At 39.0% G+C, this 18341-nt stretch overlaps 1 protein-coding gene across 3 annotated transcripts in view; it reads left to right on the top strand.

Annotated features, from left to right (window-relative positions):
* Positions 1–15236, top strand: part of fig4a (FIG4 phosphoinositide 5-phosphatase a) — a 54673-nt gene extending 39437 nt beyond the window's left edge. Inside the window, exons 22-24 of one of the 3 annotated variants that reach the window (XM_005914539.2) lie at positions 2058–2146; positions 7993–8067; positions 13005–15236. In XM_005914539.2, the coding sequence (XP_005914601.1) occupies positions 2058–2146; positions 7993–8067; positions 13005–13182 (342 nt within the window). In that variant the 3' untranslated portion in view covers positions 13183–15236. Of the gene's footprint in view, positions 1–2057; positions 2147–7992; positions 8068–10908; positions 11574–13004 lie in introns of those variants that run through there. The other 2 variants (XM_005914540.2, XM_042226013.1) reach the window with 2 other exon arrangements.
* Positions 15237–18341: the final 3105 nt, after the last annotated feature.

Raw genomic sequence — 18341 nt, 5'->3', positions numbered from 1 at the left:
GCGCGCGCTAGGGATGTCAGCATCTGTGCCATTTAGATTAGTTATTGATTTAGGAAATCTTCACATTATTCTCAGCCTGGGCTTACTCCTGTTTTATAATTCACTAAAGGTCTTGGCACCTTAGACTGCTCTTGTAGAAAGTCCCAGCTGTCCTTGAGGTCTCATCGGTAGTCTCATTACATTTTTTCATGTAATTGTCCTATTTGTGCAGCACAAAGCTTTGAATCTACAACATTGTTCTAACAACAAAAAGAAAAAGCACCTTTGCTTGATTTATCTGGGCAGTGGCACCGAGAAGGAGAAATATCTTGAAGGCATTTGGTCTTCAGAGTTGAAAGCAGAAGGCACTCCCTCTTTCTCCATCCATCTATTTCTCCTCCTGATTTATGATGTATTTTCCTTGGGTTTCCTGCCTGTCTTCTCGTGGCCATGAGCAATGAGCTGGTCATGAATATTTTGGGCCGGACAGCTTGCTCACGTGTTGGGCGCACGCAGTCACTCTCGTGCATCTCGTGTCGCTGCCTGCAAGCCTGTCCCCGAGAATGGATTGCCAGGGTGCCAGCACAACACACAACTGTTGAAATATTTAAACATCGGATCATTACTACGTTTACCATGTAATTACACATGCTCATTTGGTATTCCACCTCGATTTGAGCGTGCATGTGCTCGGTAGATTTGCTGTGTGTTGCTGTACAAGCAGATATGCGCCTGCACAACACCCTCGCCTGTGTGCTGCACGTAGGTGTGTATGGTGCGGTTAGTGTTTTGCGAATCCCCATGTAGTCTTTGAACAGGGCTCTGTGTATTATTGTGATCTTGTGTGTGTTCACAGCTGCTGTTTTCCTGGACATGGTTCTGGTAACACCCTGCGTAATTCTCCCCTCCCTGCAGCTCAGATCAATACAGTTACTGGGAAAATTGAAAGCTTTATGTTGCACATATTACTGCAATGTCAGAAAAGTGAGAGAACGGACTGCGTTCATGCAAATCCTGTATATGCTGTTACATAACAGGCTTTTACCTTTTCTGTAGAGACTATAGGCAGAGTAAAATGTAACAAAACACCCCCACAAATCATATTTTGCCTAGAAAATGCTTTTTTTATAGGACATTTTGAATAATCAGGAAGGTTATACAGATATCTTCTAAATCTTGTTAAAATATTGACATGTTAATCTGGTCTAAAACTAGCAGATGTTGGATTGGAACTCAAATTTTGAGAACAAAGATGTTTTACAGGATATGTTTTGTGTTTTCCACTTTTAATCATTTATTTATCAAGATTAAAACGTGTTGCACAATTCTGCAGCATCTACCATTTCAGCTGTTTCACCTTCCTTTTGATTCCTTTGGCAATTTTCAATTTCTTCAATAAAATAAATTAGCTTCAGCATTGCCCGTTAATGGAGGGTACTCTGTTACAATTTTATTGTTACACAGCCCCACTTGATAGCAATGATAATCTTAATATGTGTTATATTGTAAAGAAAAGACTACAGACTACAATAAATTAATGATGAGTGTTTATAATTGTATTTTAAGGATTACAGTTCTCTCTAAATTAAAGTTTCTGTTTAGTTTTTTTTAAATTAAGTGTCACATTTGAAATGCCCCGTTGCCTCACAGTTTAATTCTACTCCGATCAGTCAGCTTGAACCAGTTTGACCTTTTTATTATGATCTCCTGTTTATTATGATTATTATATCCCAACAGACACTGAACATTGTGTGACAGATCCCCAGGAGGGCATGTCCCTAAGCACGAAAGAACATGAAAGCACCTTACCAGACACCAACAATCAAATTACTTTTGAAGTTGCTAAGATTAACCTCCTTGCGCCATCCTAATTACTGAATCTGTTGGGGAGAAGCAGCTGAACCTGATGACCTTGTCTGTATGGTTTTATAGTTATAAGTCGACTAGCTTACTTTTTTTTTTTTTTTGCGGTCATTTAAAAGCCATGATTAAACATTTATGAAAACTGTTTTTTAAATATTTTTTCTATCTTGTCCACATGCGTAAGTATGTTTTTGTGTCTCTCTTTACATTTTCAGGAGGTTTATCAGCAGCACATGGCAAAGGAGCCTTATGGACTCAATCTGGCTGAGTTTCCCTCTGAAGATGACCTACTCATTTACCAAAGGTAAATCTGAGCTACTAATTACATACAAGGGATGAAAACTATAACAATATGTAATAACATATATTCAGTAGTCATCATATCACAGATACTGGCCCACAATTTCACTCACGCAATCTCAGCAATATTACTTTAAATTTAAAGATGGCCATCCATCCATCAAAGAATCTGTTGACATAACATTTAAGCAAACTGGGTAATCTTTATTTTTCCCACTCAAAGACCTTTTGCTATACAAAATAGCTTCGTTGCCTGAACTTAATCACCTCTTCCTTCTTTTGACTGCTTCCTTTAGCGGTTGCCACAGTGGATCATCTTCCTTTATCCTCACCCCATCTCTAGCATCCTCCTCTGTCACACCCTCTGTGTGTCCTCTTTTGCAACATCTGAGGTTTTCCTCTTTTTCTACCGCTTGGCAGCTCCATCTTCAACATCCTTTGTACACTATATCTGCTATCCCTCCTCTGCACATGTCTGACCATCTCAGCCTTTTCTCTCTAATTTTGTTACCAAACTGCTCAACCTGAACTGTCTCTCTGACGTACTCATATCTGATCTCGTCCATCCCGTCACTCCCAGTGAAAAACTTTACATCCTCATTGCCTGAACCTAACCTCGTAATGACAGTGAAAACAAAAAAAACAATGCAAATGAAAATAAGACAAAGGCACCAGCACACATCCAAATACTCCCACTGCAGGTGCATCAAGGCGCTGAGTATTTGGAGCTGATGAGAATGCACTTTTTCACACTGAACAAGTGTGTCCTTTTGGACTGTAGTGTAGTGGTGTCGTCAAACTGGAAAGATTGCGTCAGGAATATTATTGTGAAGTGGCGGTCTTGTAAACTGGACATGACAGGAATACAAGGAGAAAATTACATTACATTGTCACTTAGAGTTGAGGGGAACAGATTCAATTTTGGTGGTCAAACTATGTGACTTCCAAAGAAATTGTATATTTATAAGATCAATATTAGAAATAATATTTATAATAAAACTTTTGCACATAGCTAGTAAGCCAAAATTAATTGTCTTGCAGTTTCTCAAGAAAGAAATTGTGACCACATTTCAGATTTTTTTTGGGAGGGGGTGAATTGATTTTTGTGGCACTAATGTTTACTGCCCACCTGTTAATTTCATTTAACCTCCCAGGACCTGGCGTCCACATGTGTGGACATCACATTTTGGGATGTCTAGACGAAAATAGTTAATTTTTCTCTACAAGGGCCTGATATCCACTTACGAGGACATTATACTGCCACTGTTAAAACCATACGTGGATCTCATTTGTCTCAGAAACAAAAATTAGGTTAAAAAAAATCTGGTAATTCTTTGTTTTTACATTCATCAGGTCCCAATCAACTCAAATGGCCAAGAAAAATTTAAAATGCATGCCGTGAAAGAGTTCAGGTTTTAGGAGGCTAATGTTTATATTAAAAGATTGAGCTGCAAATCTGGACTGCGTAATAAAATGAAAATGTTTCCATTAGTCCATTAATGCTTCAGTCACACTAAGAAAAACTGTGGTTGGAGATACAATTATTGCTATTTGGAGTCTCTTTGCCTCTGAAATGTTTTTTTTTCTTCAAAGTTTTGGTGCATCAAGACAGCAATAAAATGCCAATAAGACAGAGAGACTATTCTGTCATTCTGCTATCAGTTTGCAAGTGAAAGGGGTCATGTTTGCATCTGCAGTCTGCGAGTTACTGAATTCCTCAATAAATAGTGATGTAGTTGCTGTAGGATGGCGATTTAACTGTAAAAAGACTTAAGTGCTCGGCAGCCCTGCTTTCATTTAGGAATATAAGCAGTTGAGTCAGTTCCCACATTGCAAAGAGACTAGTAGCCAACATCAGCACATACTACCTCAGATGGGTTGTACCATGGTGATAATCTGTGTGTATATATTAAACAACAATTATTTGCAAATCTTTGATAATCTGAGAGCGACTGCAGTCAGTCAAGCTGGGCTGTGATTGTTTGGAGACAGATTGTGTCCCATTAGGGGACGTGTTTAATCATAAAATCATGATTCAAACCCTCAAACTTTAGTTACTGATACTACAATCAGTGCCCGATTGAAGGGTTTGGGGTCGTCACATGGGTCATATGGCCTTCAAATAGTTTTTCTTTTTTAACTTCCTACCTTTTAGAAATGCATCTCAAACTTCTGTTCTTTTATAGCTCTATGCCACGGCTAGCAATTCTTGCTACCTTTCAGAATGACCATGATCCGCCATTGCTATAAAAATGAAAAAATGGTCCATTGAAGTGAACGGAGTCTTCCATTCAACAGCTCTGGTTGCAAGAAGGTTGCTGTCCTAATTTTATTCTAGTCATAAGATGACTAGGCACTGCTGGAATGTTAAAGTGAAAAGGTTTAGCTTCCTAATTTACTATTTTAGCGTCAACGACAGACATTCAGATCAAATGTCAAAGTATTGGACAATCTGATATTTTCACCTGCGGATGCTGCTCAATAAAAGTAGTAAAATCTATGAAGTCTACTTTATCCTGAATGAGGCACTTAATATTATCAGTCAGAACAACGCAGTGTTCAAGACACAGGGGCAGAACAGGCAGCCACCCCCTCAGGGTGATATGGGTCATCCTGAAAACAGGCATCAACCAGGCGGGTTTATCACGCCTCTGACCTCACTATTCTTTCTCCACCTTTCCCTTCCTTCTCTTTTCTGCAAGTCCTTTCTATTTCATTTTGTACTTTCTCCCTGTTTGCTGCCAACACTGATTTAGGACACAGTGAATAGCCATCAGCAGGCTTTGAATCTGAACACAACTGTCTGTCTGTTCTTTGGAAGCTTACAGCACGTTTGATACAGAATGATCATTGGATGAAGCTTTGATAGCTTTTTCCCCCTCACACTGCTGTCCTAAATCCAAAGAGGATGACTGAAGTAGAACTGTAGATGGTGGATAGTTATTCTTTTAAGAGAATCTTTGCTGTTTATAGAGTAAGTGCACATTATAGTTTGGAAAAGACCATGTGACTGCAGACCTCAAACACACTTCAAGGCATTGCAAGAACTGCTGAAGACCATAAAATACCAATGGGCACCTGACACCTGACCTGGAACCCATTGGATAAAAAATGGAAGATTTTTGGAACATTGTGCAAAACCTCAATTTAAGATAAGACAAACTTCTTGAGTTTATGTGAGCTCACATCCAAGCTGTCATTAAAGCAATGGGGGCCATACATGCTATGTGTTTATTATATCAGAAGATATGTAACATGAGCTTTCATCCTCTCATGTACTGTGCTGTGCAATAGTTTTTAGCCACGCCTCACTATTTTATTTTATCTTTTTATCTGGCAATTAGATGGTCAGTTTGCTATCAGATTGAATGGAGTCAAGTTGGGAATTAAACACAATCTTGTTCTGATATAACAGTGTGGTAACTTTGCAAAATTTGCAACTGTTACAGTTTGCGTACATAGAAATTCAGATTGAACAGAAACCTGACCAATAACTGAAATTCTTATACAAATGTTAAAGTAAGATGGACGTTTAATTGCGAAATGATATAAGTGTTCAGCAACCTTGCTTTCATATTGCAGTGTAATCAAAATACAACAGTTGGCAGCTCATTGAGTCTGCTGATTCAAAGAGGTGCCCTCATTCCTACACACTGACTCTGACTAATTGCAACATTTTGGCGACCTGTTTGCATTTATAAATGAGGCAGCAGTTGTTTATGAACCTTTCAAAATGTTTCTGAGTGATTGTTGGTCAAGTTGCAAGTTGGTCTTGCAATCAGTCGCAAAAGCAAAAAAATAAAATGCAATCACAGATTTATTTTCTAGTTGCAAAGAGGTTGAATGGTAAATGATTTTTATATAGCACTTTACACTGTATGCCTCATTCAGCCATTCATACAAGCACTTTTTTCAATGCTCCTTTCTATTGAACATTCACAAACAACCAACCTTGCAATCAGTAGATGACCTCTGAGCTACAACTCATGGCATCCAATTTTTACTCTGTCACCAAGTAGATGAAACTACTTGCAGCACAAAAAAAACAATTTACTTGACTTGAAACTGCCAATCAGATTAACTTAATTTTCAGCACTTCTATCCGGTCGTTAAGTGATGACGTGACGAATCCTACTTCCGGGCCTAAAGTAGTCTGCGTTTAATATGGCTTTTGTGTTGTTAACATGTTTAATGTTTATGTATTTTCTTCTATTTAATCTCAAAAAGCTCCTAAAACAGTCAGTGATCACTGTTGACCTCCCTCGGCTTTTATTACCGCTAATCATTTATTTAAGCTCAGTTTTTAAAACCTTAGGATGTAACTACAGCCCAGCCCATGCAGCAGTATATGAATGACTAACCTCGTATTGTGGATGGATTATCTCAGTTGTTCTCCTGGCTGAAGTTTGGTCCTTTTACAGCATCCTGCCATGCGATTACATTTGTTCCTGACCACCGAGAACACTCACGTTAACTTTTATCGAGTGGAAAAAAAGTTAGCTTGTTTATATTATGCTAACATAGCTGTGTCGCTAGCGGTCACGTAGCACATCATTATATACCAGCTAGCCCAACTTCAGTAACCCTACAAACGTCACTGCTGTTTAGTTTTCTGTCTTCATTTATGTGGAAGTGATAGCAGAGCTGTACGTTTTAATTTGTTTCCAAAACCCCGCAGTCAGGACATGCTATATTGTATTTAGATAGAAGCTAGCGAGCTAACTCCCTGCTAACTTCTAACTCCGTTAAATGTCATAAATTCCGTTTTCATGGATGCCTGGATGTTAAACTCAATTGTTACACCTGGTAGAGCAGAACGCTGATCATTTTATTAAAGATGAAAGATTTAGACAGTTTTAATTGTTCCATGATCTGATGACCTCAGTTTAATGCCATAGTGATCGTTTGATATATGGACCTGCAGCGGAGTTTAGGCCCAGACATGGCTAGTAACGTCAGACTTAACGACCGGATAGAGAAATGCAATGTAGAAATGAAAACAAAAAAAAGCTTGAATAGATCAGAATGACATGGAAAAATCAAACATTTGAATGTCATAAACATCATGAATCAGTCTCACACACACACCAAAACACTGAAACTGATGCATACATTTAAAATACAGCATATGCATTATATAGAAATGTGGCATTGGTCAAGAATGTATGAGCAATTTCTAATAAGTTAGGTAGTTAACGTAACAATAAATAAAATGGTCCTGACATTTAGTTGTTACCAAAACATTTATTTATTTTAACATCTTCACTGACTTAGGTCTGTATTCTGTCTCATCGCACTTCGATGGCAGTCACATTTATACTGGGTGACTAAAGCAGGGGAGTAAACCTTAAAAAACACACACAATTCAAATTGCGGTGAAGAATGCTGTTCATATTCTCCTACTACAGTGGCACATAATGAGAATGAAATTGCATTCATTATTGAAGTTGAAACTGCTCCAAAGATGGTGGCTGCAGCCAGTGCTCTGCTAATCAATGCATTAATATTAAAAATCATAAGCAACAGCCAGAGGGGGACTCTCAGCAGTTGCATATTATTGAGTCTTTGTGAGAGAAAAATGACCTACAGGGAAATTTGTGATTTGATGATGGTGAGATCTAAATATTAGCGATCTCAGAAGACAAGTTGAACACTGAAGACAGTATGAAGCCTTAAATTGAAAGCATTCGGTAGAGCCATAACGACCCTATTACAGATTAGGGTTATTTGGATCGTTCCGCTCACGATGAAGAGGGCAGAAGCATTTGTAAGCAATGCACACCTACACTACTGGCTTATTTTGCAGAAATATCATTCATTGTCTGTATTATGTTTTGTATTTTCCTGCAGGTTTGCTCACTTGGGTGAGAGCCAGCACAGAGTGGAGAGAACTGAACACATAAACCCGGCAAACATCATCTGTCTGTGAGTAAAACATATTAATAGAAAAAAGGGGGGGAAAGCCACATGTACTCAAACTCAATAAACCTGGCTCACGTGTAATGTATGGTATTGTATTCTTGGTTTGCAGTTATAAATGACCCCTTTTATAAAGCACTCAACATTTTCACTAGCCTTGGGAGAAGGATTGCACTACTAAGTGGTCTCAGTCGAGGCTTCTAGCTGCGCACTGTTTAATTGTCATATGTTCTTCACTTCTTTGCATACACGCTATTTCCCAGACAGTCCACTCTTTACCGTAGATGGTGTTTGTTTGGTTTTTTTCCCTTTTTTTTTTTTTTTTAATCCCTCAGCCAGATTCAAAGTTCAACCACACGTGTGATGGCAGTGTGCAGCCATGGAAACACACAAGATGTTTTTGTCGTGCTGTCTTTTGAGCTGTAAGGCATGCATGCACACACACCTGTGCAAACACATAGATCAGTTTAGAAACAAATTCCTCCTCTACATGCACTTGTGATTTTCTTACATGATGGCTTCTTATATCAACATTCATACCTGCTAGGTTTTGTCTTCTTGTGAAAGTGCAAAAAACTTGTTTGAACATTTAAACTTATTGATGGTCCTTGCACACCTCCAGTTTTTAGTCTGTTTAAATCGAACTCTGGTGCAGTCCGTTTGTGCTGATTTGAATGCTGTAATCGCATGTAGGTGCGAGCCAAAACAACCACACTAAGACCCTTTGGAGGAGGGGGCCCCTGTGTGGTCCCAAATGAACTCCAGAGCAGTCTGTGATTCTGTGAACTTGATTTGACCCCTTTCCAAACCTACTACCAGGTATACATTGCAAGTTTGAGCTAAAAAAACCTTCCTGTAGCTACATGTGCTTTGTGTTCTGGGATGCAACAAGGCACAATCGATGTGCTGGGGTCTGTATCCATTAGCAACCATCTGTGACATGAGCAGGAATTCTTCATTTTCTGCAGTAGATCAGAACACAGCACCTTCTTACTGTATTTACTGCTCGCACCCTAGACATATATGTCCAATAAGCAGACTGAATATTCTGTAATGATACATTTTGGTTTGCTTGCAGTTCACTTGGATTTTTTTCTGTGTGTAAAGAAACCAAATCATGTGGAAAAGCTACAGCTTTACAACCCCCCTAAAATTACTTACTCATTTTGAATCAAGTAAATACTAATTTTTTTTGTCCTGGCAAGAGTAACTATAAATAACTCCCGCACTCGCCTTCCCAATTTCATATATGTTGTACATGGAAAATTCCCATCTTTCAGCCGCTGTTTTCTCTTTTTAAAAAATTGTCTTTCTGTTTATAGTAAGACAATTTGCCTATAACAAATCTCCATTAGTTCAGCATCCAAAGCCTCCCAAAGCAGAAATCACAGATTGATGTTTTTAATCATGTTTTTATGGATTATACAAACGAGATATGACTTGTTAATTTGTGACGATTGGCAGGCAGAGTCCATACTAACTCGCAGTTGGCGCTAAGACACGGTTTAGTTTAGAGATTTCAAATTTTACATATTTAGAAGTTTTGATGAAGAAGTACAGAGATGATCAGAAAGAGCTGTAATGTGTCGTTTTGGAAAGCATGTGAAAGGATTTTATAGGATACCAAGAGAAGAGCTATGGTACTGTATGAGGAAGCATGTGATGAAATATTTAATTGTGGTGCAGGACACTGAACCCCTCTTGGCAGTGGTCATGGACAGCCTGGCAGATGAGGTCAGGCAGGAGTCACTGTCGACTGTGATGTTTGCAGTGAGATTAGGGAGGGAGGTGGAGGGAGCTCCTTGCAGTTGTAGTAAAAAAACGGCAAAAAAAAAAGGTAGTAAAATCTCGCTTCAGGAAAATAAAAAAACACTTTGAGACACATTGATTACTAAGCAAATGTTCCTGAAGGGAAAATGGCTTAGAGACTGCATCAGAGGGAATTGGTAGTGGTTGTATTGTTCAACAGACATTATAGAAATGATAACTTTTTACAGAATGAAAAAGTGCAAAAGTAGGATAGAAATTTCACGAATTAGTTTTCTTTCCCTTGTTATGTTTGAATGCATGGGTGAGAGGTGAGAAAGGTATTCACTTTCAGTTTTCTAAGAAGACCATGAATGCGACTCGTTATCATCGCCAGTAATTTCCTAGAAAACCAGATCGGTTGTAATTCGAACCGACTAAGTTTGATGGTCATGTGGAACTGAAGAGGATATGGACAAGAAATGGTCACTTAGAGGAAGACTGACAGAGGCTGACAAAGACACAGTGGGGACATGTAATCAACTTGGAGGAGGAAAATTCAAGGATGATGAAAGACATGCCTCTGATGTGTTTCTAGTATGTCTTTGGTGTGTGAACCGTTTTTAAATGTGAAAGTTTCTTGTATGTATCCCTTCTTACAGAACAGGAGAAAATTTGTAATTTATCTTACAAAAGTGGCAGAAGTATCAATATTTTCTTTTAGGAAATCTCCATCAGCAGGGAATCAAACCTTTTCATCCACGTTGTCTTTCTCTCTGGCCTTTCAGTAGTCCATCCAGCCATTGTTGTCATCCTCGTGTCAGGCCCGCAGGGTGCTACAGGTGTGTCTGTTGTTGTGCAACAGTGCTATTCTAAGATGTTACAGCACCCCAAACGTGTTGTCACTGTTAGAAGCCTTTTAGAGTGTCACCTCCCTCTATGTTCCTCTATTGATCCATCAGGCTCAGCCAAAGATGACTCAAGTGACGGAGATAAAAATGGAAAAGAAATGAATACTGTAGCCCATTCCTGTTGAGAAACATTAGTGAGGTGTAGAAATTAATGGCCCTCTTTTCTTCCTCTGCTCTCCTCTCACCCCAGCTGGTTAGGACAGATGGCCGCCCACCATGAATCTGGTTTCTAAGGTTTCTACCCATTAAAATGAACTTTTCGGCACCACCAGGGCAAGTGTTGCTCATGGGAAGATTGTTTGATTTCTGTCTTCAGTATTGGAAGGTCTTGACCTTAAGACCTGACTGTACTCCGTTGCAAATTCGAACACGGACAGCTGGGGGCTCAATGGCCGAGTAATCATTCCTTTTACACTACTTTCAAGTTCGCCGCCTGAGGTGTATGAATCGTTGGTGCGCTGTAAATCCTCCACGGACAAATCCACGTGGTGTAAACAAACAATAGGCTGGCACGTGAATATCTGTATGGACCTTCATGCTGATGATGAAATTTATATCACTTGGACTGTAGCAGACTCATGTGGAAGGTATAATTGAGGCTTTTCTATGCTCTAAAATAAGTTGTCTTCTAATAAGGCAAATGTAATGTACAAATTACAGAAATTAAACAGTTTATACAGTAATAGTAAGCTCAACAGGCCAGAAGATGAAGTTTGAAATATTTGAAAACACAAACATATTTACTTGAAATGTTTTCAGTGTTGTTCACATGGTTTGTAGGAGTTTGTAGACACATTATACTTCTGCTTTATATTATGTGAACAAGAAAGTAAGAAATAAAAATAATTTTTATGGGTAAAAAAAGGTCTGCTTCTAATAAAAATTCACAAATCTTGTCAATACTGTTTGAATAAGTTTGAAAATAGCCAAATTGTGACCCATGTTTCCAGCTCTGTACACGCAACTTATCAAATTTCTTGCTTGTTTAACTAATATCAGCACTATTCATGTGACAATGTATTAGGGCTAGTGAAAGTTTAAAATAATATTTTCAAGATGATAGTTTTACAAGGAAATAATAGCAAATTTAAGAGGATAAAAGAGGCAAATTTATAAAAAAAAAAACAAAAACCTCAAATTTAAAAGGAAAATATATCTGAAAAATATACCAGTAATCAATATTGCTTCACTTTTCATTATTAAATGCACATATTTAAACTGCCAACATCAATATCTCATAAGAACTTTATTTGAACACCAGCACCACCTCTTTATAGTCGTATTAAGTCACACTGCAAACTGTGAAGTTCATTTTCAATCAAACATATTGTCCTCTAACCTCATCTAACAGCACCAGTTTCTTTGTGTAGCAGGCTGTGAAACAAGTGAGACTTGTTAGAGTCAGATCTCTCCAGCAAGTCTCAGGTGTGTGTGTAAAATCCACTCAAAGTTCTGATGAATCTGTGCCACAGGAATCACTCCTCCTGCTGCATTGGGCAGATTTTAATCAAACTTACACACAGTAATCATCACGGGGCTTTTCGCCCAGATTGCGCCTAAAGGTCACGGTCATATTTGTTATTTTATGGGCAATAAACAGTGAATTGTAACAGATTGCGGTTTCTCAGTTTATGATGAATGAATGCATCAGTCAGTAGTTTTCATTTTCCACATTTTGCAATAAAAAGCCCCAAAACAACAATGCTATTTGTTTTCTCAACTTGGCCTAGAGATATTTTTTACCTTCAGCACTACTGACTAGTCTGTGTAATTAAGGATTCTTACACAGCAGCCTTGGGAGGGGGGTTGTAGCCATATACTCTATGGCTACAACGTCCTCCACAGCTCATAATTTATCTCAAGGCTTCCGAGAGCCTCCGCTGTGCCTTTGAAAACAGCCCATCATGAGGCAGGTGCCATTTGAAATGCGGCCATGTGTCTAAACAGCCTCTCACTCAGGCCTCAGCTGTTGTTGGAAGCCTAACTGAATAGATGACTTGACAAGCACGCAGTTGATAATTCACCCAGAAGATGGTAAGACATGCTTTAAAATCTAGTTTTTGGAAAATATGAGTAATACTGCTGTGAAAGCACTCATCTTCACCCTCCTCGTGTTGTTTCCACCTCTCAGCAGCAATTTACAGTCTTTTGTTGGCTCAAACAAACTCCTTTCCACCTCTTGTTTTTGCCTTGTCTTAAGCCACGTGATTTGCCTAAAGTTAATGTATATGGTGATACACCAATCACACATGCTTCTCTCCCATTTTTCTTTTCCTTCTCTCTTAGAGAGCCAGTGTCCTGCTTCCCAGAGGACAGCATCTATGCAGTTTTACCTCCACAGGTGGGCAAAAACAGCCAGGAGGTATTTGAGGGCCATGTGATGACCGGTCAGGGCCAGGTGAGGGCGTTGTGCAGAGAGGACATGTTGATGTACAGGGAATACATCAAAAACAGATATATGTGAGACACGGATAATACAGACTGGATCTCTGTTACCAGTGTGAATGGGAAGCACGATCAGCTGCTGAAGATGTTTCGTCGTCATTAATCATGTTTGCTACTACAAACAAATGCAAAATAAAATGTTCTTCTATTTGAAATTGATGTGTGGGGTTTTCTATGGTAAAGGCTGTAAAAAAACAAAGATAACAGTGCATGAGAACTCCGCTTGGCCTGTACTTGAACTGAAGAAAGGGTTTTTTTTTTTTATAGAAGTCTTTTTATTTTTTGCGATCCACAAGCGTCATTCAAAATTGAAATACTTTGAATGTTAGATTTATCATTCAAAACTGTGCACACATTAAACTGCATCACAGACTGGAGTTCAGGGGTTTGAAAGAGTCGGGCAGTCGTTATAGTCTGTGAGGTCAGGACACGTTCATGTCCTTGTCTTTCCTTTGAGGGTTTTTTTTTTATTTTTTTTTATTTCTTCAGCAACCTGGAAATTTCTCCTCCTCAGATGTGCTGCATTCCTTTTGTTAAACAGTTTAAGCTTTACCATTTTTAAAGTGGCTTTTGAGATTTTTTTTTGCATTATTTAAAAATAGGGGGGTTTTGTCCTGTATTGAAGAGTGCACTGGTTAATTTAAATAAACTGTGTCTTCTTGTGTTGTTAACGATCTGTACAGAAAAACGTAGCAGTGATAGCTTGATATTTGTTTTTTCAAACCTTGCCACCAGTTTACAAAGTCACACACTAATTTATGTTGCATAAATGCTCAGATCGGATAATCATTGTGTACATTAGTTCTACAATAAAATTGTATTTGGTAACAAAGTAACAGTGTGACAGAATGTTATTTGAGTTTTGGGTTGTTTTTTTTTTTTTTTTTTTTTTTACTTTTCCACTTTTTCTATTGGCTGCCAGAGCTTTTATTGCAATCTTACTTCACTCTTTGTACAGGTAGAAACGAAAGTACCACAAGTTGTTTTGAACAGTAGTTTTTTGAGAAGGTCTTTTAAAGTCCTCTTTTTGACCTTGGTTACATATTCACTCATTTTCAGGTCAGTCTATGCACCCGGCTGCTTTCATCATTCAAGCCATCATCATTCAAATCAAATAATTCAAATACCAAAGATAACAGTTTGGGTTTCAATTCCCAAAGAACTATTATATGAAGACTTTGCATATAGGTATGCCAAATTACACAAGAACTGGACTGTAACAACAGGTCTTATGGAGTGATGAAAAATTTCAAAGAGATCCAGATTTTAAACTTTTGGTTCAAACCATGGGTCGTGTGTCAGGAGAGGTATAACATGAGTGCCATCTGTAAAACATAGTGGGGGCTCTGTAACAGTTTGGGGTTGCATTTCAGTCAGTGGTGTTGGAGCATATGATAAAGAAATGATGGGTGGCTCAACACTTTTGCACAGTACTGTAACGCTTGCTGCTTTCACGTGGCCTTTTATAAGTGTTCCCACTCTCCTGTAGTGACTTCTTCTTGGTTCTTTTTCCCCCATCTTGCACCGCCTTTGCCCTTTTTTCTGTCTCACGCTTGTTTTCACTCTCTGCTCACTCTTTTAGCGCTCGGCCTTTGACTGCGGGTGTCAAAAAAAATGGCAAACGTGATGAAGGACGGCTTCCCAGCAATGCACATACACATTCAGTAAATGTACTGACTGGCCACTGGTCTCAGCATCACTGCCTCGTGAGTGTGTGAATAGGGGAGGAGGTGCCGGCTGTCTCAGCATGTGATGTGACAAAGAAAGCAGAGGAAATAAAGGCGAAAAATGTTTTCTTCTATATTTTAAGAAATAAACGACGAGGAGGAGAACGAGAGGAAGGATGTATCTTCAGTATCTGCACACCTTGCACGGGTACACTGGAAATTGTTAAATATGTGCTATAAATATCCATGATACAGTCCGATAATGACACATCCCACCTTGCAGGAGACTCTTGGAGTCTTTTCACATTGTTGCCTTCACAAGACCACAAGAGGGACATGAGGGAGGCTTTGTCCTTACCTTCAATGCTACAGTGTCACTGGGTTTTGCTAAGAATAACAGCTGTGGAAAGTTTATTATAAAAAGTGTTCATGCTTTGTTCGTTTTTTTTTTGTTTTTTTTTTATACACTCAACATTTCTTGTCCCGAGTATTATGTGCTTTGTAAAGATTCTACATTCACTGAACTTTTTAGTTTTACAAACTTTTAATTCAAGGCCAACAGATATGTGAAGGCTTTATATGCGTGCCAGTGAATCCTCACAGATCTCGTGCAGGCATGTTAGTTTTAAAAAATGCTTTGATGTGAATACGTTTTGCCTTTAAAACAGAATTCTTGCCTGTTGCCTTGTTGATTGTTCAAAATCTGCACAAGTCTAAGAGACAGTTGTCCTTAGACAACTATAGAAATGAACTATAGACTGTAATATTTAAAAAAAAAAAAAATGTTGATAGCCATATCCATCTAGGTCTCTGTGAGATTAGGCATGACCAAATATCTAGACAAAAGGGCTATGGGAAGTTGTTAGCCATTGCCAAGTAGCAACTTCCAGACCTGAAAATGGCAGCTAGAGGCTTGATCGTAAAGTTGATCCTCGTAGGCTCCCATATTAAAATGCACAACAGCATTAAAAAGCCAGGCCTTAGTCTCTGTGGATAGTTTACCTTTTGCCTTCAGAACTGCAGCACATCCACGATGCCAATTTCCTGTTCCACCACATCCCAAAGGTGCTCTTCTGGATTGAGATGAGGTGACTGTGGAGGCAATCACTGTTCTTTTTTTTCATTACTTTGCACGTTCTCCCTGTGTTTGTGTTTGAGTCCTCTGGCTTCCTCCCACAGTCCAAAAACGTGCAATAGGTAGGGTTAGGTTAATTGGTGATTTCGAATTGCCCACAGGTGTGAGAGGGAGTGTGAATGGCTGCCTGTCTCTCTGTGTTAGCCCTGCAACAGACTGGCATTGTGCTCTCTTTTCTAAATTTAATATCTTCTGGCTGCAAAGAACCAACATGGCGGTGTCTGATACCTATTGATGAGGCTTAAAAATATAGTGGGCTGACATCACGGTGGCTGTTTTAATTACAGTCTATGACTAAGGCTAGTGCTGACTAAATAGCTTTATTAGCAATTAGCAACATTCACTAGGAAAATAACAGGAATGAAACAACACGAAGAGCTGACTCAGTCTACTGAAGTCTAAACAAGAAGAATAGCACGCACCTAATTTTTTAACCACTTTATTTACGCACAACTTTAAATCTGAATACAGCCTATGGGGTTGAGTTATACAATGCCAGTTCTGAAAATGATGTAATCATAGTCCAATCAAAAGTTAAAATAAATGTATTTGCAAATTGCATTGCAATAGTTTAAGAGTAGAACATAAAACACATCAGATAAACTTAGGAAATGAACAGTTTTACCAAAAAATAAATAAATAAATTTTTATTTATATAGCACCTTTCAAGACAGTCACAAAGTGCTGCACATAAGATTACAAGTCATAAAAAGATTTAAAAAAAGAAAATAAAACAGGCAAAAAATTAACCAAAAGCAGTTTTAAAAAGGTGAGTTTTGAGTTGTTTTTTAAAAACAGCTACTGAGTCCACAGTTCTTAATGCTTGGGGGAGAGAATTCCACAGCCTAGGGGCCACAGTGGCAAAAGCTCTATGCCCCTTAGTCCTCCTCTTAGTATTTTTTATAGCAAGTAAGCCCTGATCAGATGACCTCAAAGACCTGCTAGGGACATAAGGCTGTAGCAGATCAAAGATGTAGGCAGGTGCCAGTCCGTGCACAGCTCTGTAGGTCAAGACCAGGATCTTAAAATCAACTCTAAATTTAACAGGAAGCCAGTGTAACTGAGATAATAACGGTGTCACATGTGAGTACTTGGAGGATTTTGTCAAAAGCTCAGCTGCAGCGTTTTGCACAACCTGCAGACGATCCAGAGAACCTTTGCTTAGACACATAAACAGCGAATTACAATAATCCAAGCGTGACGAAATAAATGCATGTATAGCAATCTCGAGTTCAGAGCGAGATAAAACCGGGCTTAGCCTAGCCACATTTCTCAAATGATAAAAACAAGACCGAACCAGAGATTTCACATGCCCATCCAATGTGAGACTCGAGTCAAAGGTGACACCTAAATTCCTGATAGAGGATTTAACATAAAGTGAGAGAGGACCAAGGGCTTTCACTATCTGCGATAGAAACCTATCAGGGGCGCATACGAGGACTTCGGTTTTCCCCTCGTTGAGTTGGAGGAAATTTGCAGCCATCCAACGTTTGATCAAATCTAAGCAATCATTCAGACGCTGAAGCTTAGATAAATCCTCGGGCATAAAAGAAACGTACAACTGAATATCATCAGCATAACAGTGATAAGAAATGTCCTCAAAAGAGCCCATTATATGCTGGAGGGGGAGAAGATAAATTAAAAACAATAAAGGCCCCAAAACTGACCCTTGAGGGACACCATAAGTAAGGGAGGTAGAGGATGACCTAAAATCGGAGACTGCCACAGAAAAGTATCGGTGATGGAGATAAGAGAACCACTCTAATGCAGTTTGTAGGAATGTTTAGCTTATTTTAGAGTTTAGAAATGTGTTATCATAGAATGTAGAACTATTGTAGAGATACTGACACTGCCCTCAATATAATAAAGGCCTCACTGTGTTGTGAACTTAGGAGTAGATTGTAGGAGACCCCTCCCCCACTTGAACTGTGAAAGTAAAACAGAGAGGAGTTAATGCTGAGTGGAAATTCCCCAGAGAATGTTTGGGTGGGGGTCTCAACATTTGTAACTGGATAACTGTGGTCTGGAAGGGAGATGGGTTTTATGACCTAGGGAGTCACCTACACCCACAGTGTTTTAACTGTCACGCACACACATCCACACGCACACTCACTCATGTGCACTCACACATACACACAGGTATGCGTACACAGTCACACACGAGCACTCACATAGACACGTGGGAACGCGCACATGTAGGCATTCATGTGCTCGTGCACATAGACACAGACACAGAGTTTGCAGCACACCGTGGGGGTTTTATGATAGGGTCGCCCCTACAAAACTGTGTTTCACAGACAAAGGAGTGAAGATTTGCAGAGGGACACACCGGCCTCGTCTTCCCTTCTAGAAGTGCATGCTTAAATGAAGATGAAT

This window comes from Haplochromis burtoni, unplaced genomic scaffold (assembly GCF_018398535.1).
Source record: "Haplochromis burtoni strain Fernald_Lab_line unplaced genomic scaffold, NCSU_Asbu1 Contig_8, whole genome shotgun sequence".
Classification (NCBI taxonomy): Eukaryota; Metazoa; Chordata; class Actinopteri; order Cichliformes; family Cichlidae; genus Haplochromis; species Haplochromis burtoni.
The sequence above is the reverse complement of the archived record's forward strand: the minus strand, read 5'-3'. Positions and strand labels throughout refer to the sequence as shown.